A 24,735-nucleotide genomic window follows, 5' to 3' on the forward strand; every position below is an offset into this window, starting at 1 on the left:
ATTGAAGGCACAACAATATGTTTACGAGTTAGGATGTTGAGTGGCTTGGAGAGCTTCCAGTCAGTGGTGTTTTCAAGCACTGTATTCTGTTGTTGGCCTTCTGGATGGGATTGGCCATAGGCTTTGAAAGTGTTGCTAAAGGATCTCTGAAATACTAGAGAGCATCTTGTGGATGTGGAACCAATAAAGGGAGCTGCTTTATCTTGGATGATGTCAAGCTTCTCAATTGTTAGAGCTGTACTCATCCAGGCAAGTGGGGAGTATTTCATCACTCCTGACACCAGCCTGCTGGATGATGGGCAGGCTTGAGTGAGTCAGTACTTTATGGCATTATATCCCTATTGTTATGCTCCTTGTTCTGTCTTCTGCTGGAGCAAATAGTTCCCCTCTCCTGGTCTTAGCAAATCCTTACTCTTTCTGAAACACCTCCAACAGATTACGTATTCATTTTTTAATCCACAAGAGAATTCAAGCCTTATCTGTGTGTAACCACTTCTTAACCTGGTATAAGAGAAAACATGAAGACATGTGACCTTTTTTATTCTGCAAGTATCTTTTTGTTTAAAAGTATAGAATTCATATGGAATTGGTAGACATACAATAAGGCCACCTTAGTAGAGAAACTGGCTCCTTTCTTTCTGGTAAAACACATAAGCAGTCCTTAAAGTCCAGTTTCTATCTTGACATTTGTAAGCTGATAGTTTGGTGCCTTAGTCATCCTTTTATTCATGCTTGTGTCAAGTAGTGGCTAGTAAATGGCCAACAGCAGTAACTTTGAGCTAATGTGATGGACAGTACGTAGGTAATCTCCGTCATCTGGGGTGCCAGTTTATTTTCAAACACAAGATTAACATAGGATAGACTACAAGGCCCTAGAAATAATGTATGAATGAGAGCTCAGACAGTCCTCATCAGAAAGCCATTCCCTTTTAGGTGGAGAATGGACCAGGGAAGACTAAGGAAGATCAGGGAGCAACATCCTAACATTTAATATTCTGTTCGCCCTTTTATCAGAAGGGCTGCTAAACTGGAGAGGAACAGAAAGGATTTACAAGGAAGTTGCCAGGGTTGAAGAGTTTGAGCTATAGTGAGAGGTTGAATAGGCTGGTGCTTCTCTCCCCCTCTTCCCCCCCCCCCCCCCCCCCCCTGCCGAGCATCGGAGGTAGGGGTGATCTTTTATAAAGGTTTATAAAATCATCAGAGGCATGGATACGGTGAATAGCCAACCACGGCATAAGTTTTTAAGGTGAGATGGGAATGGCTTAAAGTACCTGAGGGTAACTTTTTAATGTAGAGGGCTGTGTATGTATGCAACAGACTGCCAGAGCAAGTGGATACAAATACAACATTTGAAAGGCACCCGGATGGCTATATGAATAAAAGGGTTTAAAAGAATTTGGGCTAAATGTTGGAAAATGGGACTAGGCTAGATTGAGATGACTGGTTGGCATGGATGAGTTGTACCAAAGGATCTGTTTCCATGCTGTATGACTCTGTCTCTACAATATACTATCTATAATAGCTATCAGAAGCTATTGAGATAAACTGTGCCAATTGTCCATTCAGCATCTGGGGTAACCTGTTGGGTGTTGAGCACTTCTACCTTCCTTCTTACATAAGGATCTTGCAGGACATCTGTGGCACATTCCAATTGGTATAGTTAACCAATTGTTGAAGTTGTTTTTGTGACACTTTCATAAGTCAAACAAAGGTGGCAATGCACTCCTAGAATATGAAATACATTGTTACTCACATGGGTATTTTGAGGTTTCTGCTGTTCGTTTATAGTTTGCTTGTCTGTAATGACATATTGTCAACTGTGTTAATTCTTGCAAGAATCAGAGAAAGCACTGCATGTGTAGTCTCTTTAAAAATGAAAGCCTTTCTTAACATGAGCTCTGTAATCTTAAATTACCACGTTAGCGAAACCAGAGATAGGTGTAGAGTTGGATGAACACAGCAAGCAAGCCGAGCAGTATCCGTGGAGCAGGAAAGCTAATATTTCAGACCTAGACCCTTTCAGGAATGAGGGATTCTGAAATAAGTGGGTGGGGGGGGGGGGGGGGGGGGGGTTGGATAGAAGATGGATAAAGGAGAAGATAGGTGGAAAGGAGACAGACAGGTCAAAGAGGCAGGGGTGGAGCCATTAAAAGTGAGTGTTGGTGGGGAGATATGGGGGGGCCGGGGGGGTGCGATAATTCATACCAGGGAGGATGGACAGGTCAACGGGGCTGGATGAGGCTATAGATAGAGATGGGGGTTGGGTTTGAGGTGGGAGTAAAGGCAGGTTAGGGAGGTGGGGACAAGCTGGGGTGGTTTTGTGATGCGATCGGAGGAGGGAAGATTTTGAAGCTTGTGAAGTCCACATTGATACCATTGGGCTGCAGGGTTCCCAAGCAGAATGAGGTGCTGTTCCTGCAACCTTTGGGTGGCATCATTGTGGCACTGCAGAAGGCCCTGGAATGGGAGGGTGAGCTGAAATGGTTTGCGACTGGGAGGTGCAGTTGTATGTTGCGAACTGAGTATCGGTGTTCCACAAAGTGGCCAAACATTAGCGAAACCAAATTGGCATTGTTAAGTTACTTTGCTGAACGTGGCTAGTTGGTTCTGTTGGTTATAGATGTAAAAGATTCTGTTTCCCTGCTTCCCAAAAATAGTACTGAGTGGTTTAAATACGTAGTGTCATGGGTGATAAATGCTGAAACCCGATGCTAAAGAGGTTGATGCTGTTGCCTGAGTTCTGGAGCGTGGTAAATGTGTACTGTACGAACAAAGAATAGTTGAGCAGCTATGTGAAGATTATAAAGATAAACACAAATATGGAGAGTCGAATGATGCAATCAGCTGACTTTTTTCACTTGTCCATAAACATAAATGCTTCCCAAAAAAAAGTTTGAAGTTATAGTTTTTGCTTAGGAGGGAAGCATGCTCATTATACAAGTCAGGATCTTCATTACCTTCTGGCTTCAGACAATTCTTTGCTTTTTAAAAAAGCAATCACCATAGCTGCTGTATTCTTTTTAAAAGATGTGGGTTATGCTACATCTGCGAATCGGGACAAGTATGATTATAGAATTTTTTTTTCCTATAGCCATGCCATTTCAGCTCATCAAAGGGCATAGTTGTAGAAAAGACTCTGATTCAACATTTGACTTTTATATGTTAGGTTTTCTATGAAAATAGTTGGAGGTATTGATATTAAATAGTTGTAATAACAAGCTTGTGCACAAGTACCAACTGTAATCAATTAAATTATCTTTATTGTTGAAGGTGGAATACATGAATGGATAGAAGAAATTGGTGTTCAGGCCCATTATTGTATCCCTACTGGAATGTTATCCTCAATTCTGGTGAACGTCCTTCAAGAAGTAGATGTTGGATGCAGGGCAGATGTAACAATTAATACTGCAGCAGAAATGGTTAACTGTGATCAACCTATGATTGTATTTCCCTTGGGTTTAGAATGCAATAGTGATTTAATTGAGATGTTTAACGTAATAGAAAGATAAATAAGATACGGAGGAGCTAATTGTTCTGATCAGGCAAACCAGAACAAATATCCAGAATCTTTGTATGAAGTCAAGAAACACTTTAATCTCCATAATAAAAAGACAGGATCCTCTTTATCTCTTTGGAGTTGTCCTTGGTGTCATTAGTATTTACTTGGGATTGCCATCAAGCACGGGAAAGGAACCCCTTTTGCCTTGAGCTTCTCCTGCCTCTCAACTGCTAACTGATTACTTTTCCCCTCTGAATAATACATGAATGAAACAGAGGGTGGCAAGGTTATGGAATGTACTCTGGGCAGGGACTTCATCAAAAATGGCTCAATAGTACTACTCCTGAGCTGGTTTTGCGTTAAGGAATATCACTTGCAGATCCAGCCTAGCAGTTGAAGGGGAACCAACAGTTGGGTAAATACACTTGACCCTATCTTCATCAATCTGTTTGCCTCAAACATCTGCCCATGACACACAAATGGAGTGACCACCATGTCCTGGCAGAGACAAAAAAAGCCCCACCTTTGAGGGTAGCCACCAATGTGTTTATGGCACTACCACTACTAAATGGGGTAAGTTTCAGTCTGATCTAGCAACTCAGCTTGGTATGCATGACTCTCTGTAGTCTGTCAGCAGCAAAAGAGTGTTTCACTGTCATTGGTAACCTCCATACCATGAATTATGACCATCAAGAAAGCCATGCAAGCAGTAGCAGTGGGCAGACCTAAAAATAAGGTGTCATTTTGGTGGAGCTACAACATAGGACAGGGTGAGAATGAAATAGCATCAGCATTGAATGATGATAAAACTGGGCAATTCCACAGCCAGCAGATCAAATCCAAGGATCTCCAGTCCTGGTTGTGAATCGTGGTAGGTGCTTAAATAAGTGCTAGAGCCCGAACCTCCACAATAGTCCTTATGTTGTGGATCAACTAGCACTCCAGTGCAGAAGATAAGAATGAAACACTTGCAACAGTTTCAGCCACAGGTGTCATATGGATGATCCAACTGTGCCTCCTCAGAGTCCTTTGCATCTCAGATGCCATTCTACAGTCATTGCAATTCATTGCTCACATCAAGAAGTGACTGAAGGTATTGAATACTGCAAAATCTCTGGGCCTTAACAACGCTTTTAGAAAATGTACTAGCTGCGTCTGTAGTCCAGCTGCTCCAATACAACTGCAATGCTGGTATATTCTCGGCAATGTGGACCATTATCCAGGTACGGCTTGTACACAAAAGCAGGGAAATTAAATCCATCCATTTTACTACCTTGTCAAACTACAGTCAGTCATCAGTAAAGTGATGGGGTCTGGCATTTTGGTAGAAATAATCAAACAACGGACTTTTTAATTGCAGAGAAACTCCCAAAAAAAAGTGCAGTATCGGGGAGTCTGAACTTCTTGTGTATAAAATTGTTTTCATGCACATGTAACAAATAATTCAAGATAGTAAATGCAATTTCACCTTTTATTGCAGGGATCTGGAGTCAAAAAATTACTATAGAGGGTGTTGGTGAGGCTGCAACTGGAGTACTGTGTATAGCTTTGGTCCTTGCACTTAAAGGATGTACTAGCATTGGAGGTAGTGAAAATTGTTTGAACCAGGTTGATTGGGATAAAGGAATTGACTAATCGTGAATAGCTATTTAGACCAGGCCTTTATTCATTACAGTTTAGGGGAAAAAAGGGTGAACTTATTGAAACATACAAAATTCCAAGGGGGCTTGATATGGTAGATGCTGAAATGACATTTCCACTAGTGAGGGAATCACACTAGGGTTGTAGTTACAGAATAAACGGACACCAAATATCAGTTTCAGCAGTGATCTTAATGATAGGCAGTGCGTGTTTAAAAGGCAAAACAGCATACTCCCCTTTCTTGTTCTTAGTATGCTGTTAATGTGCTACTTGTCTTGTAAAAGCTTTACAAGACTCCTGACACTTTTGAAGATAGCGTGAAGTTTATCCACTATCCCGCCCTGTATTTGCCTCTTTACCAATTTCAATGCACCACGCACATTCTTTGTGGGATGTTCCTGTCTGAAAATTGAGGTAGCTATGTTTCTTCCTTGAAGTTTTAATGCACTGGTACATTTTAGCTAGGGCCAATTTGGTCGTACAAGTCAGTATTTTATTTCCCCAAAGTTCATTTGCAGATTGCAAAATATTTTTTACATGGGCTCAAACAATTGTAAACATTTCTATTGTATTAAATGAAAGATGGCATCTATTTGCTGAGTTGGAATATCGCTCATAGTTTTTGGCTGTATGCTAATTAGTTGAAATGTGCGTTCAGGAAGAGTTTGTCCTTTCTTTCCTCTCTTTTCAACACCAGTTAAACAGATTCAAGTGCAGAATCTCCCACACTGCAGAGTTCAAGTTTTTTCACAAAATGAAAATTTTGCCTTTTTAACAAAAGCATTACCTATGAGATACAGAATACCATTTCTGACCAGATACAGTAACTCTCGGGAGTTTAATTCTGGTATAAGGGAACGCAGTTCTGGCTAGAACACAAACAGGAACAAGGCAGGCTGGTTGAAATGAGTGGTGTTTTTTTTATATAGATACTGACATACCATATCTCCATGATCTGTGCCACATGAATATTATTGGCTACTTATCAACCTAAGCCTGGAAGTTATCTAGGCCTTGCTGGATTTGACCATGGACTGCATCAGGATTTGGCTGTGGACTGTCTCATATCTAAGGAGTTGTGAATGTTATTGAACGTTACCCAATCATCAGTGTATATTCCCACTTCCTCCGTTATGATAGAGGGCAGGTCAATGAAGTTGTTGAAGATGTTTGGACCTAGGACACCACCCTGAGGGAGTCTTGGAGCTGTGATGACTGATGCTAAATAACCACAACCATCCTCTGTGCTTTTTGTTTTACCCTTAATCTATCTGACTCTTGAGTTTTAACATGAACATTTAACATTTGACGCCGGTCATGTCAAACTTGGTCTGGATGTTAGTGAAGACTGTAGTCCTATTTTTTGTTTAAAACCAATGACTCCAAGGTGTAGAAGAATGCACTTGTTTATTGGATGTTTTCATTTGTAAATGCTAAACCTGCTCACAGTGCCTTGGCTCCTTCAGCCAGCTGATCAGTCTGATTTGAAAAACTGTCAGGATACGCTATCATTTCAGCACACCACCAGAGAAGTGTCTGTCTATTTTGGCTTTAAGTGGAAGCAGTTCTGTTGTTTTAACTCCATGTTGGGTATGTTTGTTTGTTTCTTTTTCTTTTTTTTTGTTTTTGGCCTTTCTTTAATCAAAACTCTCACCTGTATAAAACATGGATTAATGTGATTATGTGCTCTGTAAGCTGGAATGTGTTGATTAGGGCTGCCAGGACCAAAAGTCGTTCTTGGGTGACGATGCAATTTTCTGACATGTAAAACAACTAGAAATAAGGAATCTGGATGTAATGAATGAACTTGGATGTACGTTGAAGCCCTAGTCTTGACTTTTATTATTGACATACCTCCACTCTTTGGCAACAGTTCCAGACCAGAGTGGTACAGTGGCTCACTGGTTAGCGCTGCTGCTTCATTGTGCCAGGGTTATGCGGATAGGGTAGGATGCTGTTCAGGTGGTTGGTCCAGATTCAATGGGCCAAATGGCCTCTAGGGGTTCCAAGGTGTGAGCAAACCAGGGAGAATAAAACTGCCTTCATTCCATCTTGACTGTAAATCTGTGATATATTTCCTCCAGCTGTCTCTTTTGGTTTGGTGGGGGGGGGAGGAAGAGGAGAAGGTGTTTCAAATGAAACCTGTCCCAACAATGCAGCTCCTGTTTTTCAGTAATAGCGCCAATCCTCCCAGAATCTCTGACCATTTCTCTCATGCTAATTTTTTTTGAACCTTGCATTCGACTGTCATCATTCATCCTGGGTCAGTTTGCTTGTGACTCACTATTATTGCTTTGCATGGTTCAGTACTCTACAATGTGGTAGGTCCATCAAATGAACCACTGCAGGAGGTCAACAATGTTGTATTCAATGGTGCACATATGCATGGGTTAAAAATGGCTAGTGATAAATGTTATTGCCAATCATTGCTGGGGCATCATATCACAGGGCCAATGTGAGAGAAACATAATCTAAAAGCTATTCCTTTTATATATAACTTGTCTCTTTCTCTCTTGAGGGTCAAGCTATGTTAAAGGCTGCAGAAAGTGCCAAGAGCTGCAGCAGTCAATGGCCTCAAAATACTAGTACTGAACTCAGACGATGTGTTCTGTTTTTAAAATGTGATTTAAAGACTCTGCTCAAACATGTTAAATTTGTATGGCACTTTTGCTTTAATTGAATTGTAATCCACCTTACATACCTAAAGCATCAAGTTTTAGGTAAGTGGTATTAACCTCCATCTTTCCTTTTTTTATTTAGTGTGTTCCATGGGAACTAATACCAACAGGTTGTACAGTACTCTGGCTCCAACTGTGACAGATAATGGAATACCACAACCAAAGGAATACGATGTAGAGACAAACTTAGAACCAGTTGATCCAACAGACCCCAATGATCTCCTCAAAGAATGTCAGAAGGTGCTCGAAAACCGTCCACCCAGACTCCAGCGGGATTTTTTGCTTTTAAAGAAAAGTAATCTTTCTGCTGTGTCTCGTCCGATCAAGGTCCTACAGTGGAACATACTAGCGCAAGGTCTGTCCTTCAGTACTAAACATGTTGCATGTGTTGAATTTTAAATTGAAGTATGGTGAAGTTGAAATGATGACTTAAATTCTAAGTTTTTGTTTCCTCTCTTGAAAACTGCCTCTTTAAGGAAAACTGTTCCATAGACAGCACTGGCCCTCCAGTTATTTGCCTAAAATGGTTAATGTTCATTCTTAAACCCATGTAGTATTAGGGAGTATTTTACCATTGCTGGAAAACACAGCCAGAGTCACTCAGCATGAAAACATACGGTCCAGCTAGTCCGCACCAACTATGTTCCGAGACTAAATCAGTCCCACTGTTTTCATTCATCTTGTGGAATGTGTGTTGCTGGCTAGCCAGCATTTATTTCCCATCCCTAGTTGCCCTTGAAAATGGTGAGCTATCTTCTTAAATCACAGCAGCCCACCTGATGTGGGTGCCATTAGGGAGGGAATTCCAGGATTTTGACCCAGCAACTGAGGGAAAGTCGATATATTTCCAAGTGAGGATCGTGAGTGGCTTGGAGGGGAACTTGAAGGTGGTGGTTTTCTCATATATCTGCTGCCCTTTTCCTTTTTTGAATGCAGCCTTTATCAAGAGCTGTTACACTCTCCTCACCCCTGGAATTCAGCTCTTTTGTCTATGTTTGAACCAAGGCTGTGATGAGGTCAGAGGCTGAGTGGCCCTGGTGTAACCCAAATTGGGTGTTAGTGAGCAGGTAATTTACTGAGCAGTTGCTGCTTAATCGCACTGTTGATGACACCTTGCATCACTTTACTCATTGAGAAGACTGGGGCAATAATTGGCCGGATTGGATTTGAGCAGTCTTTCACATTTTCGAGTAGATGCCATTGTTTGAAGTGTACTGGAACAACTTGGCCAGGGGAGCAGCAAGTTCTGAAGACGTATTCCAGTACTATTGCCAGAACATTGTCAGGGTCCGTAGCCTTTGCAGTATCCAGTGTCTCTGATCATTTCCCGATATCACGGAGTGAATTGAATTGGCTGAAGACTGGTATCTGCAATGCTGGGGACCACTGGAAGAGGCTGAGATGGATCACCCATTCAGCACTTCTAGCTGCAGATCGATGTGAGAGCTTGAGCTGCATGAGTTTAATCATCCACCACCATTCATGACTGGATGTGGCAAGATTGCAGAGGTTAGATCTAATCTGTTGGTTGAGAGATTGCTCAGCTCTGTCAATGACCTGCTGCTTGGCTTCACCAAATTGACACCTGATCTTAAGGTATGCCTGATGCTGTTCCCCTCATGCTCTCTTCCACTCTCCATTTGAACCAGGGTTGAGCCCCTTGCTCGACGGTCATGGTTGAGTGGGGGATATGCCAGGCCATGAGGTTACAGATTGTGCTGGAGTACAATTCTGCTGTTGATGGCCCACAATGCCTCATGAATGCCCAGTCTTGAGTTCATAGATCAATGCAAAGTCTGTCCTGTTTAGCACAGTGATAGTGCCACACAACACAGAATTCACCTCCACAAAGACTATGCAGTGGTTGCTCTTACTGATACTGCTGTGGACAGATGGATGCATCTGCAGTTGGCAGATTTGGTAAGGATGAAGTCAAGTTATGTTTTTCCCTCTTGTTGGTTCCCTCACCACTTGCTGCAGACCCAGTCTAATAGCTATATCTTTTAGGACCAAACCAGCTTGATCTGTAGTACTGCTGCTGTTCCACTGTTAATGGTGGACATTGAAATTTCCCACCCAGAGTACATTTTTTTGTGCCCTTGCTCAGCCAAGGAAGGATGGTACATGGTAATCAACAGGTTCCTTCACCCATATTTAACCTGAAGCCATGAGGCTTCATGGGATCTAGAGTTGATGTTGAGGACTCTGAGGAGATGCCCCACGCTGCACTGTGCTGCCACTTCTTCTGGGTCTGGCCTGCTAGAGGGGCAAGACATAAGCAAAGATGGTGATGGTGGTATGATTCCATGAGTGTGACTGTCATACTGTTGCATGACGAATCTGTGAGACAGCTCTCCAATTTTGGCTCAAGCCCACAGATTTTAGTGAAGAAAACTTTGCAGGGTTGACAGGGCTGTTTCTACTGTTTCTTTTCTGGTACCTACGTCAATGCCAGATGATCTGTCCAGTTTCATTTCTTTGAGACTTTGATACAACTGACTCGCTAGGCCATTTCAGAGGGCAATTGAGACTCAACTGCACTGCCTTCATGTGATCCACATCCCTCAACCTTTTCTACTCAAACTTCTCCAAATGCCTTTTAAATGTTCTAACTATCTGCATCCATCGCCTTCTCTGGCAGTTCATGCAACATACAAACAACTTCTTTTTAACAAGGTGAAAAGTTGTTTGTTTTTAATGTACCTCACGATTTTACAAATCTCTATAAGGTCACCCCGTCCACCACCTATGCTGCAGTGAAAAATATCCAATCCTACCCGGCCTGCCTTCCATTCCAGGCACTATTCTGGTAAATCTTTTCTAATCCTATTCCAATTTAATAATATCCATCCTTCTGGATGACCAGAACATACACAGTACTTCAGAAGAAGCCTCCCCAACGGCTTGTACAACCTCAGCATGTCATCCCAACTCCTAAACTCAAAGGTCTGACAGCTGATCTAGTTATTGTCTGACACTTGTGTGGATTTTCCAACAGGGCACTGCATGATGATCAATCCCAGTTAGTTTCCTCCTTCAATGTAGGGATTCAGCAACAGCCAAACTCTGTCCAGCTAAATGAAAATGAGCAGAAATCCAGTTAAAATTATTTGCCTTATTCCTGCTCCTAGACCTATGGAAAGATGATTCTGTAAATATTGTCGAATCTGTCTTTCCCTGTAATTATTCATGTTCAAATCCAGAAAATGGGCACTGGCAACTTATCTGAGAATTGAACTATCAGTGCTGACTTCAAATCTGTTTACTGTTTTCTTTCCCTACCCTGCCCCCCCTACTAATTAGTGCTCTATGAATAGTGGGGCTTTTCTTTGCTTTAACAATTTGGCTTCTTACCACTGCTGTGCCTTTTTAGAAATGTTTTAATCAGGCCTTTTGCAGCAAAACCTTAATTACTATCTGAGAGTGGGAATTGGAAACAAAAGAGTGCTGGAGAAACGTGGCAGATCTAACTGCATATGTGGAGACAGGAAATGTTTCAAGTTTGGTATGGGTCTTCAGGGAGGGGAAAAATAGCCTTACCAAACTTGAAATATTAATCTTTTTAAGGCTGCTGCTACCTTTTGAATGTTGCCTTTGTAAGAGCTCCTGAATTAACAATTAGTAGTAGCAGGATTGTTGTATTCCAGCCAATATTTATGCCCAGCAGTATAAAGGAGACGAGAGAAGTTGACTCCAATCGTTGCACCTGTCCGAGTCTGTAAGAACAACTGTGGAAAATATGCACTTTTTGTACACATCACCAAAGACTAAATTTCAACAGCAGAACAGTACAGTGTTAGTGTTAAATCTTTAAGACATTTAAGTGTTCTTAGACTCCAGTGACTCTTCTCATTCATATAGACATTAGCTCAGGTTGTAGACTTGCTGGTTGAGCTGGTGGGTTTGTTTGCAGACCCTTCGCCCTGCTAGGTAATGTCGTCAACACGCCTCTGGTGAAGTGTTGGTGTTCTCATGCTTGTTATTTATGTGATTTGCCAGGCTGGTTGGCATTACTTCTGGTTCTGTTTTTGAGATGCCAACCAGCCTGGCAAACTAACTCATATAAATAATGAGTGGGACAGAACACCAACACTTCACCACTGGTGCACTGATGATGTCACCTAGCAGGGTGATGAGAGGTCTGCAGCCAAACACACACTGGCTCAGCGAGCAAGTCTACAACCTCATTCACAACGTGCACAATCTTCTACCAGGTGAAATTCTTGAGCAAGTTATTAAGTGCACCCAGTAGGAAAACTATGCAAGAAAGGGCTCAGTTCATTCAAATACTGTTTTTTTTAATCAGAACAAGCAGCATGTTTGTTTAGCCAACATAGTACAATTGGATATCTTACCTTTTAAAGGAACAACAATGTTGACAGATAGAACTTTGAGGCTGTAACAGAATGACTCTTTACAGCTTTTGAGCTATGATTTGTCCCTAATGCATCTATGTATTATTACCATCTTGAGTTCATATAATTTGGCTTTTACATTGGTAAAATGTAATGGCACACTTTCTGATTTCAACATTTCTCTCATTTTAACACAGCTCTTGGAGAATGGAAGGATAATTTTATTAAGTGTCCAAAAGAAGCTTTGAACTGGTCAGAGCGTAAATACCTTATCTTGGAGGAGATTCTAACCTACCACCCAGATATCTTGTGTCTACAAGAAGTGGATCATTACTTTGATACTTTCCAGCCAGTTCTCAGTGGGTTAGGCTATCATTCAACATTCTTCCCCAAACCATCATCTCCTTGTTTGGATGTAGAACATAACAATGGACCAGATGGATGTGCTTTGTTTTTTCTACGGGAACGATTTGAATTGATTGACACTGCCACAATTAGGCTAGCAGCCAGGATGTTGCAGACCAATCAAGTGGCTATTGTCCAAACCCTCCGGTGTATTGAAACCAGCAAGGTGTTCTGTGTTGCTGTGACTCACCTGAAGGCTTGCAGTGGTTGGGAGCGATTTCGTTCATCACAAGGCTGTGACTTGCTGCAGAATCTAGAAACCATTACTGACGGAGCCAGTATTCCTATTATTGTGTGTGGAGATTTTAATGCAGAGCCCACTGAAGATGTTTACAAACAATTTACTAAGTCTAGTCTAAATCTGAGCAGTGCATACAAGCTACTGAGCGAAGATGGACAATCAGAACCTCCCTTCACAACATGGAAGATACGACCCTCGGGCGAGAGCTGCCATACGTTGGATTACATTTGGTATTCTCGGAATGCGTTTTGTGTGAATAGATTGCTGAATTTGCCTACAGAGGAACAAATTGGCCCTAATCGCTTGCCATCATTCCACTACCCCTCAGATCATTTGTCGCTTATTTGTGAATTTAGCTTTCTGGATCAATTTGATGAATGACTCCTTTTCAGTCTATTATTAAAAGTAAGGTCAAAATTTAGTCAGTACAGTGAATTAAATCACTCCTCCCATCTTCCATTGAACCACTGCCATCGTAAATCATTCGAGACCCATCTCCCTTCAGAGCAGAATTGTTAATAAAATGCTGTTCAGTGCTTCTTTCTCAATGGCAGTGAGCTGCTTTCTAAAGCCTGATTCAAATGCCACTAAATTTATGGACCATTTCTTTAAAAGTATTTGTCTACATTTTTCTTGGATGGAGTTTGGGTAGTTTGTCTGAAATCGCGTGTGGTTTTATATGCACATTGATCAATGAGTAACTTGTGTTGCATTTTATTCAGAAATAAACAGATGGTCAGTCGTGTCTGATTTTTACACACCATTATTACACTTGACCTTCATTTTAATCCCCACTCTCAGACCAAAGAAAATTCTGGGCTAAGTGTAAGTATATGCACAATCCCAAAACTACTAAATTATCAAAATTATAAACAACAAACTGGCTAAAAGTGGCTATAAACAAATGTGAAATTCATTGCTTTCTTAATTTTATTTCTGGGCAATTAAAGGTGCCACGTAGTACAAAAGGCTTTTTGTAGGATGTGGACATGAGGGTCAGTGGTGTTGTCCAGCCCCAGTTGCATTCCACTTGGTGTTGGTACGTATGCAGTGCTGTTAGTAAGTTCTTCAAAATTCAGAACCCTATTTCCCCTATAGCACTGCAGAGTAAAGCCCTTCATTCTGCTTAGTGGCAGAACACTACTATTTGGTGTTCCCACTTATTATGGAACCCACTTATTTCCATTTCTTTCTGAGCTAAGCTGTTCAAATTTATTTTACATTGAACCCTATATTCAGCACCGGGAAATGCCATTCCTTGAAATAGGAAGAACAGATTCTAGCATTAAAATCCTGCTATCAAATCTGTCACACCATTCCTATTTTAGTAATGTTCAGTGTAATTTTTAAATGCTACAGTAATCCTGTTGTAATCGTAAGATAAACTTTCCAAATATTGTGTAATTTGCAACTAATATTATTTAAGGAAGTAAACATTTGACCCTTAGTGGTCAAGACTGTCATGTGAACGATTTATGTAACTATTTCAATGACTAAGTTTTTTGAATTTAAACAAAAAAAATACTTGCAGGCTTTTGAAACTTGAGACCCCAAGTTGGTTATTAGTGCAACATTTTAAGTAGCATCTATTACAGTGTGTTGAAATAATGGATATGGTAATACTTATTTGCTCTTAATGCCAGCATAACTTGATTTTGTTGTGGCTCTGCATTAGAAATGCTTGAAACATTCAAATTGGATGCTGTGAATTTATACTTGATTATAGTTTAATCTGGAAAATACTGAAAAGATAACCAATGTCATGACAGCAGAAGACTTATTTCCAGGAATATTCACTCATTTTCTAGGTGCAATCTAGTGCAAAGCTTGTATGCATGAAGATCTTCCTCAAAAATCCTACCTTTTTTTTCTAAAAAGAAAACCTCATGGGTTCCATTTTTTAAGTCTATCGTCTCAAGTGTAGTTCCAAACTATATTGTTCTTCTAGTCCTGCCTCTAAATGGAATGCATATATATGGCACCATTTTGAACAGCAAAGGCCTAAATATTAAATGAGTTATCATAATTGATTTTAAAATTGACATAGCTAAAAATTCTAAATTCCACTTGTCTTTCTGCAACTCAAAACATGCATATTGTTTGTGATAATGTACTTAATGTTAACTACAAACATGCATATGAAATTTAAAAATCCAAAGTTGGAATTTCTAAAATCAGCTTCCTAGTAAGTTTTTATAGAAAGTACATTTTAAAACAGCTACTTTCTACGTATTGTGAACTACTGACCCATGGTTAATCAATGACAGGAAATGTTAAGAGCTGGCAGCTTTGATCAGAGTCATCTATCATTACAAACTGTTTTAAAATAAGCCTCAACTCCAGAATTAACCTATTAATGTTTGTTGATCTTTCAGCTATTAAACTAAAATCGTAAAGAATGAATGTAGTTGAAACTTTGAACTGTAATGTGTTTACCATACCAAAAGCCATCAGCATTTACAGTAAGAAGTTCGTGAGCACATTGACAATATAGGGAGCTGGTTTTGTTGTTTTTGGGTGTTTGGAGTGGGTGGTGAAAGTGTTTTGATTTCTGCAACTAGAGGGATAATGTAAGTGTAACTTTTGAGGAAATGGTCAAAGGCATGAATGGTAAGATGAGAGGTTTTTTTATCTTGTCCAATCATGTAAACCAGGTACATTGTCCTAGTTATTAATGAGGGGGTAGGGGGACTGGTTCAGTAGAAGCAATTTAACATCAAGTAAAGTCTCATCATTGAAGATTAAAACACTGCTGTAGTTGTGTTTTAGAATTTTTAATTCTGAAGTCTCATTGACAAGAAGTTTCTGTAGGGATTTAGCAAATGGAGGAATTGTGCCCCACTAATTTCTATGGTTTTTAGTAGATTTGTAGCTCGGGTTGTGGTTGGTTGGCTTACCAGGCTAACTGGTTGTTTTTCTGTAGACATTATCGAAGGGGTCTGGGTAGCCCACAAACCAAGAGCACTATGACAGCTACTGACAATCAGGAAGGATCCAATACCCACAACCAGTAAAAATAACATAACACAAAATACCATGCAAGGACTGTGGGGGGGGCAGGGGTAAAATATTACATAGACCAAATTGGAAGAGTACTGACAATAAAAGACACCGCCAATTCTCACTGTCTCAATACACACCCTGACAAAGGACATGAATTTGATTGGGGCAGCGCATCCATAATAGCAAGAGCCAAACAGACATACGGGGGAAATCCTGGAGCCTGGCATGAAACCATAATTCCAACAAACACAATGAACTGGACCCGATCATACTTTTGGTTGTTTTTCAGTGGTTTGTAATGTCAACCACCCCAGCAAACCAAGGCACATAAATAACAAGTGGGACAGAACACCAACAATGCAACAGAGGTGCACTGATGATGTTACCTAGAGTGATGAAATATTTGGAACCAAACATGCAGGCTTGGCAAGCAAATCTACAACCCAAGCTACAAAGCTTAGTTTTTTGAATATATATTGAAAGCAAAAGGGAAGGCCTCTGAGGTGCTGCTAAATTTTGAACATGCTTATGGTTTCTTTCCTCATCACCACCTGTGGTTTTTTTTGGAACAACATGCTCGAAGGATGAGTCAACATCCAATGAGTTTTATTTTTAATTCTCACTCCCACTCTGACCTTTTGATCTCCAATGCAAGAGTGTAGGAGGGCAGTGTAACCTTGGAACAACATGCTATCTCTAGACACTTGACAACTTTCCAGAACCCCCTATTGATTGCAAATTTAAGATAATTTGTGGATGGGTGAAGAATGCCACTAATGTCCCAATCTCATGAGAGGCAGAGAGTCATTTGCTTAGCCAGATAGAACAGAATTATAGAATTGCATGGAAATGGACCCTTCAGTTCAACATATTTGTGCTAATTAGATATCCTAAATTAATCTGGCCCCATTTCTCAGCATTTGGTACATATCCCTCTAAACTCTTCCTATTCCCTATACCCATCCAGATGCCCTTTAAATGTTGTAGTTGTACCAGCATCCTCCAATGCCACTGGCAATTCATTACATACATGCATCACCCTCTGAAAAACTTGCCCTGTAGGTCTTTTATATTTTTCCCCTCCTAATTTTGGATGCCCCTATTGATCCTATCCATGTGCCTCAGACTTTATAAACCTCCATAAAGTCGTTCCTCAAACTTTGATGCTCCATGGAAAATAACTCCAGCCTATTCAGCCCCTCTTTATTGCTTAAATTATCCAACCTCAGCAACATCCTTGTAAATCTTTTCTGCACCCTCTCAAGTTCCTCAACATTGTTCCCATAGCAGGGAGACCAATGTCCTGTATAGCCAGAACGTGACATAATTTTGTATGGACATGGTCTCAATGTATTTCCTTGATTTGGTAATATAATTGTTAGTTTGTGACTGAAAATTGAAAATGGTGGAAGTGGTCAAAATGTGAGGCAGCACTTGCAGAATGTATGAATGAGTTGATGTTTCAGGCATGGTCTTCTATCTCTAGTTTTGATACAGGGCTGTCATTGCTGAAGCATTTTAAGTTGTTCCAGCCCTTGGTAGTTTCAGAGGTCTGGTCACTCTACATGAGCAGTAGATCATGTAGCCCCCTGTGCCTTACCCCCTGATCAATGAGACTAGTTGATCTATTTCAACTTCATCTACCAATCCCCTTTTTTTCATTTAATTGTTCTTAAATCAAGACAAAACATTGTTATAAATACTTTGTTATGACAGTGGTTACGTTTGATTTTTGAAGATTTTTCCAACCCTCATTTGCCTCTGATTAAGGATTCTGCTATTATGACGATTTGCCCTGCCAAGCAGTGTTTACATCTGATCCTTCTGAACTGAAGGGAAAACTGACATCTAGTTTCACAAAGCAATGCCTTCACTCCTGGTATCTGTACAGTGAACTTTTTATCTTTCTCCTTCCAAGAAAAGTATTGTTTTGGTGTCTTTGAGGAATGTATGTAGTATATCGTTTCACCAAGATCCTGTACATATGTAACTATGCTTCTCCTACACCAATCCCTCTACAATAAAATTTAAACAGTTGTCAGTGATGGTTAAACAATTGGCAGCTACTAGAAAAGCTGGCTCCATTTAGCTTTAATCTTCTAATTTGTAGTGATGTCAGAAAGGTGAAAATTGCAGATATACTGGGTATTCTTCCTGTGGTAGAGAAATAATGCACATACTTGGACTTTTAAAAAACCTCAACTCGTGTGATGAGAAAGCCAGTACAGATTTGCTAAAGGCATAATTATGTTGAACAAGCTGGGTTTCTTTGATTACATAATTCATTACCCCAAACACCTCTCTATTATATGGATTTGGAAAAGTCTTTGTGCTAATTAGATATCCTAAATTAATCTGGCCCTATTTCTCAGCATTTGGTACATATCCCTCTAAACTCTTCCTATTCCCTATACCCATCCAGACGCCTATACAATCAACATGCCAGTAAAATTGGAGTCTGTGAAAGGAACACTTGCAATGTAAATACAAACTTGGCTGAATGATAGCAAAGCAATGCTGAATTTCATACTGAACTGGAACTGGCATGCAGTATTCCTCTGTCACTATTTTTCATATAAATGGCCTACACTTTGAAATTTCTGCATTCTGCACACATCAGTTTGTTATATTCCTGAAAACGATGAGATTAGAAATGGACATTGCAGACTGGTGGAATGGGCCAAAGACTGGCAGATGAAAATTTCTCTGCTTCAGAGTTTCAAGTGATGTGGTGTGGTAGGAAGAGGAGTAATAACATAATTCTAAAGGTCTCCAACATCATTGCATAATTGTTGAAGGTGGCTGCTGAGGTTGAGAAACCAGTTAAACAGGCATAGAAGACCCTAGGACTTCAGGTTAACAAAGTTATTATCTTTATTAATATTCTTAACTAGTGTTGCATCTAGGATAAAGTTTGTGAAGGTATAGAAAAGGGTCAAATGTTTCCATGAATGAGGGATCTGTTACAGTCAGCTAGAGGAAACAGACTCCTCCTCCCAATTGGTTTTCAAGAAACAAAAAACAGTTCAGATGGGAACTTGTTACTGTAAGGGTCAAAACTAATGGGCAAAAAGAAACACTGCAGCAAGTGGTTAGGATCTGGACTATACTGCCAAGAGTAGTGTGGTGAAAGCTGACACAGGCTTTGACATCTTGGCTCTGCAATTTTCTTTCCTTTTTTGAAAAGAGCTATCATGGAGACCAAGAAACTAGCTAACACTAATCAAATAGCCTTTTTCTATAATTACACAAGTTTAGAAGGATGAGAGGGGATCTGATTGAGGCATACACGATTATTAAGGGATTGGACACACTGGAGGCAGGAAGCATGTTTCCGCTGATGGGTGAGTCCAGAACCAGAGGACACAGTTTAAAAATAAGGGTTAGGCCATTTAGAACAGAGTTGAGGAAAAACTTCTTCACCCAGAGAATGGTGGATATATGGAATGCTCTGCCCCACAAGGCAGTGGAGTCCAACTCTCTAGATACTTTCAAGAAAGAGATAGAGCTCTGGCAGGAACGGGATACTGACTGTGGATGATCAGCCATGATCATAATCAATGGTGGTGCTGGCTCGAATGGCCTATTCCAGCACCTATTGTCTACTGTCTATTGTTATCTCACCTTGTATTCTAATACATGAATATTTGAAAATTATTGACTTGCATTCTGCTTTTCCAATTTCCCTAACAACATGGATCATGCTCCAATTTGTTGGATTTAAACTGCTAGTGACTACAGGGCAGCCCTCTGAGACAGAGACATGACAGGTGGAGAGTTTATCCTGGAGGATACCTGTTTCTCACACGAGAAGCATAAATTCAGCCCACATTGGCCGGCATTCTGCAACACAAACTAGCTGTCCAGCAAGCTGACTCCTTTTAACCAGTTTATTTTGTTCATAGCCTCTTTGCTGGTGCCACAAAGCTAGGAGAATGCAAACCAGAAAAGTCGTCATCTAAATTACTGGAGATAACTGCTACACCTATTAAAGCCTGTAAAATTATACTTTTGACTGTTAAATAATTCCTATTCTCTGTTGCTATTAGAAGATTTAATGTCTAACAACAGGGGTTTTCACATGCTTTATGAAGATCCAATTACACTGCATTGATTATCTCAAGATTTGTCACAATTTCCTTTTCAAAACTCTTAAGTCTTTCTATCTCAGCTCTGGGGGCAATTTGGCTGGAAATTAGATGTGATGGATGTAGTTGCCAAAGCAGATACTTGTCATTTCCAAGTACTGATAGTGGGCAAAATGGAGGTCTCTGTAATGTGCCAACAAAGGCAGAGGTGTGGCTCTGCTTACTTAAAGGCAAGTGACCATAACCACTCTTGTCTCCCATGTTACCAGGTGGCTGACAATGCTCACAGTACCTGATTAGTGTAGGGTGGGCTGTAGGTAAAGACAGCTCTTGTGGAAGGACCTCTTCCTGCCATTTTGATCTGTGATTGAAGACTGGTTTTCAGCACTTTTCCTTTGTACCAACATTTGAAATAGAAACAGAAGGAGGCCCCCTTGAACCTGCTTTGCCATTCAATAAGATCATAGTTGATCCATGAATCAAATTCCACATTCCAAGCACCCTGAGAACCTTTTTGATTTTCTAACAACAATCTTCTGAGGCAGCGTTCCAATATCTCTCGAGTCCTGAAAAAGCTACTTTTAGAACAAAACTAGGAGGCATTGTTTTATCTACACAGTAGGGGAGGTGATGGCCTTGTGGTTTGATCACCAAACCATTAATCTAGAGACCCAAGTAATGTTCTGGTAAGGGCCACCGAACCTGAAATATTAACTGATCTGCTAGGCATTTCCAGCAACTTCTGTTTTTGCTCCACAGCAATTTATAGTTGACTCTTTACTGCCCTCTGAGTAATGTGGCTAGAACAGCACTTATTGCCCACCCTATGAATATACTTCAATCAAGTAACTGCTTGCTCTACTAAGTTCCAATGAAAGATGGCATCAGCACTCTCTCTTTAGATGACTGTAGTTTTGACCCCCAAGTATCATTCTGCTTTCATTACAAGTACTCACACCCTCTCTCCCATGGTGAAACCTAGCTGAGGTCAGGGTGATGGACATCGATCTGTCCTTAACATTAATTGGGGAGAAAAGAAGAAACTGAATCCCTTGCTGTCAACCAGGCTCCATCAATTTCATTCTGAAACTCCTGCCACATTTGTAAGCTTACAGGAAACAAAATAACTGGCATTGTGTAAAAGCCCATGTAAACATAAGAGGTAGCCATCTATTTTTGATGAATATACTGTATTTAAATAAGAAAAGTACTCATGCAAGCAAAGAAAAATTGTCACCGATAGTAGAACTTTCAGACAAGCAGTCATTTACAGCAGTTTCCATACGGACTCCTTCAGGACAATGTCGACAACTTTAAAGACTGTGAAATAGAATTGAAGTATTTCTGTCCAGTGTAACACATCACTGCACTTAAACCACCATGACCCCTGTAGCTGTACCTTTGGGGGGTGGGGGTGGGGGGTAAAAAAAACAAACCTCTCATTTGATTCCCGTGGTAAACCCAAACTTTTCAAATCCGAGTTTATTTCAAATTTGCATTTCTAAGAAGTGTGTGAGAAGGCAAGGAAGGTGCACGTGTAGTCTGCTACATTAGGAATATTCAAGTTACAAAACTCTTCTCATCTTAAAACTTCCTTTAAAGAAGATACGTAGACATGAGATTTACTTTGTATTTCTTTACCAAAGCACAATCAAAACAGGATTCACTTATATTTTGGTAAAATCTACTTGAATACACTTTGAAACAAGAGTACAACAAAATAGAATATACTTCAAATGTTGAAACTGTACAAACATTTTTCAGTCAGAACACTGGTAATCTCCCTCAGTAATCATTAAGGACGGAGTTTCGATACCAGAATCCAGTTTTAAAAAGCAGGTGGATGCGGAGGGTTTAGCATCTAGTTTTGGTCCATTTGTTTCAGATTTGAATCCTATTGAACAGCAAGTACTGATGAAATCCAAATCCAGTACCAGGATCCAAGGGACTTAGTTCCATGTCAGAGCTGAATAGCAATGGCTGAACGTTAACCCAACTATGCTCTGGCCCTTAATGGTACCTCTGTCTTTACGGCCAGGCTCAATACCTGTCCTAACCAATACCATAAATCCCCTACCAAACATAAAAACTGTTCTTCATCACTGTGTAAACAAAACATAAAAATTGATGGAACAAAAAGGATGTTAATTATGATTTCTTGTAATAATTTTCATTTTCAAAAAGATGATGGGTCCTGATGGCAAGGCTTCCTCTTTAACTGAAGTCATCAGGTTTAGAATTACCTGGAAGAAAAACTGCTCATTGCACAAAGCTTGACTGAACATGACCTTGAAGTTGCATTGAAAAAAGCAAAAATGTTTATACATACACCAAGGCAAAGTGACACAGGCATTATTAAAAAAAAGAGATTATAGCCAAAGGTCTATCACTTGACCACAAACCATGTACCTGGCTGGCTCTAACTATCATAAAATAACATGTTACTCCATAACAATACTGTGTTTTTGTAAGATTAAAAAGAGCTTTAAACAAAAAAAGAAGCTAGTTCTTACATAGCTTAATTTTTTTTAAATGGAAAAACTCGAGCTGTCTTTTAACATTGCTCACTAACTGTAATTATACAAATACTAAAAATACACCATCATACCTCCCCCCTCTCCAAATAAAAGCAGTAACTTCTATTTCAACTTAGTCCTTCACATTCAATACAGTTGTTTTTTTTAAATAAGAGAATTTGCTTAGCACCAGTAGAAATAAAAGTACTGTGCACATGGTGTTATTTAAGCAAAGGATGATATGCATCTGAAATACGATATGCAGCATAAAGTTTGAAAGACCGAGCAACTTGTTTGCAAGGAACCAATTTAACAATCTTCAGGATTGCAAGGTTCTGGCTAGCCATATGCTGACTGTCTGTCAGCAGTTCCAATTACATCATGATTCTGCAACACATACATGAACCATTTTACAAATGAAAGTTTAATGTCAGAATTTCTTCAAAAATTAAATTAAATTCTTTAAAAATAATATTAATTTTAAGCAAAGAGCTGTATGGCCGATTCCTGGTTATAGAAAATTCGTACCCAAAGGGGATTGAAGGGGTACTATATATAATGTCGTGGAAAAGAACATTTGAGAGCTTTAAATTAAAGAATGATGGACATAGCTCTTAAAATGGACAAATGAGTTATACACAAACTTCAAGCTTATTAGTTTTATATTTGTAATACAAAACCAGATGAGATTGGACGGTTAGGTTAGAAAGCCTCACAGTTTTCTGCCCAAAATATCAGTGACTAATTTTTTGAACAGTCTCAATAAAGATGACCAGATTACATTTCAGCTCAAGACTTCCAGTACAATACATAGCCAGGACCTTACAATGAAGTTGTCCGATAGGAGCAGGTCACAAATTCTTGATAGCACTGGCGCTTTAAAGCTTATGCAATTTTCAGAGAAACATTCCAAATCAGTCATCAAGATATTAGTGTTTCCAGAATTCTGTAGTGTACATAGAAAATGTAGTGAAACATGTGGTCCCTTCTTTTAGATCAATATGCATTTAAATTGCATATCAATTCACTGAAATCTCATTTGTTCCTATTCAGAGTTTCTTCGTCAGCATTTGTTGATGTGGCTCAAGTCCCACTGTGAAGAACGGGATGGGAGAGAAAAGTTTGCTGGAAAACAAACATTCCTCTTAAAGTCTTGAGGCAACCTTTTGCCTCCCAACAGCTATACCATTATTTTTCCCCAGTCACTGTGGCTTCTGCCTCTGTTTTCATTGTTAATGGGAGGGCAATGGCTGAGGGTGCACTGACAACCACCCAGCGAGTCACAGTCTTGCTACCCTCCACTGAACGCTCTTCCTTAATCACAGGCAGACTATGAAGATCTGCTCCCACCTTTGTAGCTGTGCTTTCTGGCTTGACCTCCGCCCCTTTGATGACAGCAGTAATAACTCGAGCAGGGTTCTGACCTGTTGACTGCTGGGCAGGCACTGCTAGTCTCATCACAGGTGTCCCTCCTGCTATTGACATAGGTGAAAGAGCCCGGATAGCTGCCTGTGAACCAACGATGTTAATACTACCAGTTGTCGCCAAACCCGACTTTGTCTGTAAGTGACACTGGGTGATCTGTGTGGCAGGGATGGTGATGATTTTTGCTGGCTGCATAGTGATTTTGTCTCCATTCTCTACTGTAGTTGCGGGCACCATTGTAGGGATAGTTTGGATAAGAACCTTTGGAGTAGAGATGGTTGTGTTTGTGCTGGTTATTACAGTTGAAACTGGGTTCATTGACTGAACAGCCACTGTTGAAAACTTCTGGCCTGAAGAGGTCATGACAACAGGCACCTGCATTGCAACACAAACAGCTCTGCTGCTGCTAAAGAGACAGGAACAAAATGTTAAAAAAAAAACAGTAATTTTCAGGTTTCGCCAACACCAACAGCATATGATTCTTCTTTTTTAAGAAAGCACTGCTAATTCTGTGATAATTAAAGTATTCTCAACCTTCAGTGTCACAGAACACAAATTATATGTTTTTCTTCCGCCCCATCTCGATACAAGTTGAATTCTGAAATCATTTGACAATCTCATTTACAGCATTCTTACACATTTTCAGGACCACTACTTATGGAATGCTTTCTGTTAACACCATTTAAATGAACTAGGAGCAGAGCAATTCTAATATTACTACTTTCAGCAGAAAACAACTTTCTATAAGCTTAAGTATGGCTCAATCTTTTTGAAAGATGTCCAAAGGCCGAGTGAAACAGCAAATGGTGTTTGGAGTCTGAATTTAAACAGTATATTTAATTGGAGAGCAGTTTAATCTGCAAAACAACTGCAGATGCAACAAA

The 24,735-nt window shown here is 40.0% G+C and overlaps 2 protein-coding genes across 9 annotated transcripts in view; one reads left to right on the forward strand and one right to left on the reverse strand.

The window, feature by feature from the left end:
• The window catches only part of LOC125454829 (nocturnin-like), a 35,164-nt gene extending 15,744 nt beyond the window's left edge, over nucleotides 1-19,420 (forward strand). Inside the window, exons 2-3 of the mRNA XM_048536060.2 lie at nucleotides 7,901-8,173; nucleotides 12,371-19,420. Coding sequence (XP_048392017.1) covers nucleotides 7,901-8,173; nucleotides 12,371-13,200 — 1,103 coding nt within the window. The 3' untranslated portion in view covers nucleotides 13,201-19,420. The remainder of the gene's footprint in view (nucleotides 1-7,900; nucleotides 8,174-12,370) is intronic.
• A 2,106-nt stretch (nucleotides 19,421-21,526) lies between these two features.
• The window catches only part of LOC125454788 (ETS-related transcription factor Elf-2-like), a 138,441-nt gene continuing 135,232 nt past the window's right edge, over nucleotides 21,527-24,735 (reverse strand). For 7 of the 8 annotated variants that reach the window (XM_048536022.1, XM_048535997.2, XM_048536013.2 and 4 more), the window contains one exon: nucleotides 21,527-24,257. In XM_048536022.1, coding sequence (XP_048391979.1) covers nucleotides 23,615-24,257 — 643 coding nt within the window. In that variant the 3' untranslated portion in view covers nucleotides 21,527-23,614. The remainder of the gene's footprint in view (nucleotides 24,258-24,735) is intronic. The other variant, XM_059640081.1, reaches the window with a different exon arrangement.

Source organism: Stegostoma tigrinum, chromosome 1 (assembly GCF_030684315.1).
Source record: "Stegostoma tigrinum isolate sSteTig4 chromosome 1, sSteTig4.hap1, whole genome shotgun sequence".
NCBI classification, from domain to species: Eukaryota; Metazoa; Chordata; class Chondrichthyes; order Orectolobiformes; family Stegostomatidae; genus Stegostoma; species Stegostoma tigrinum.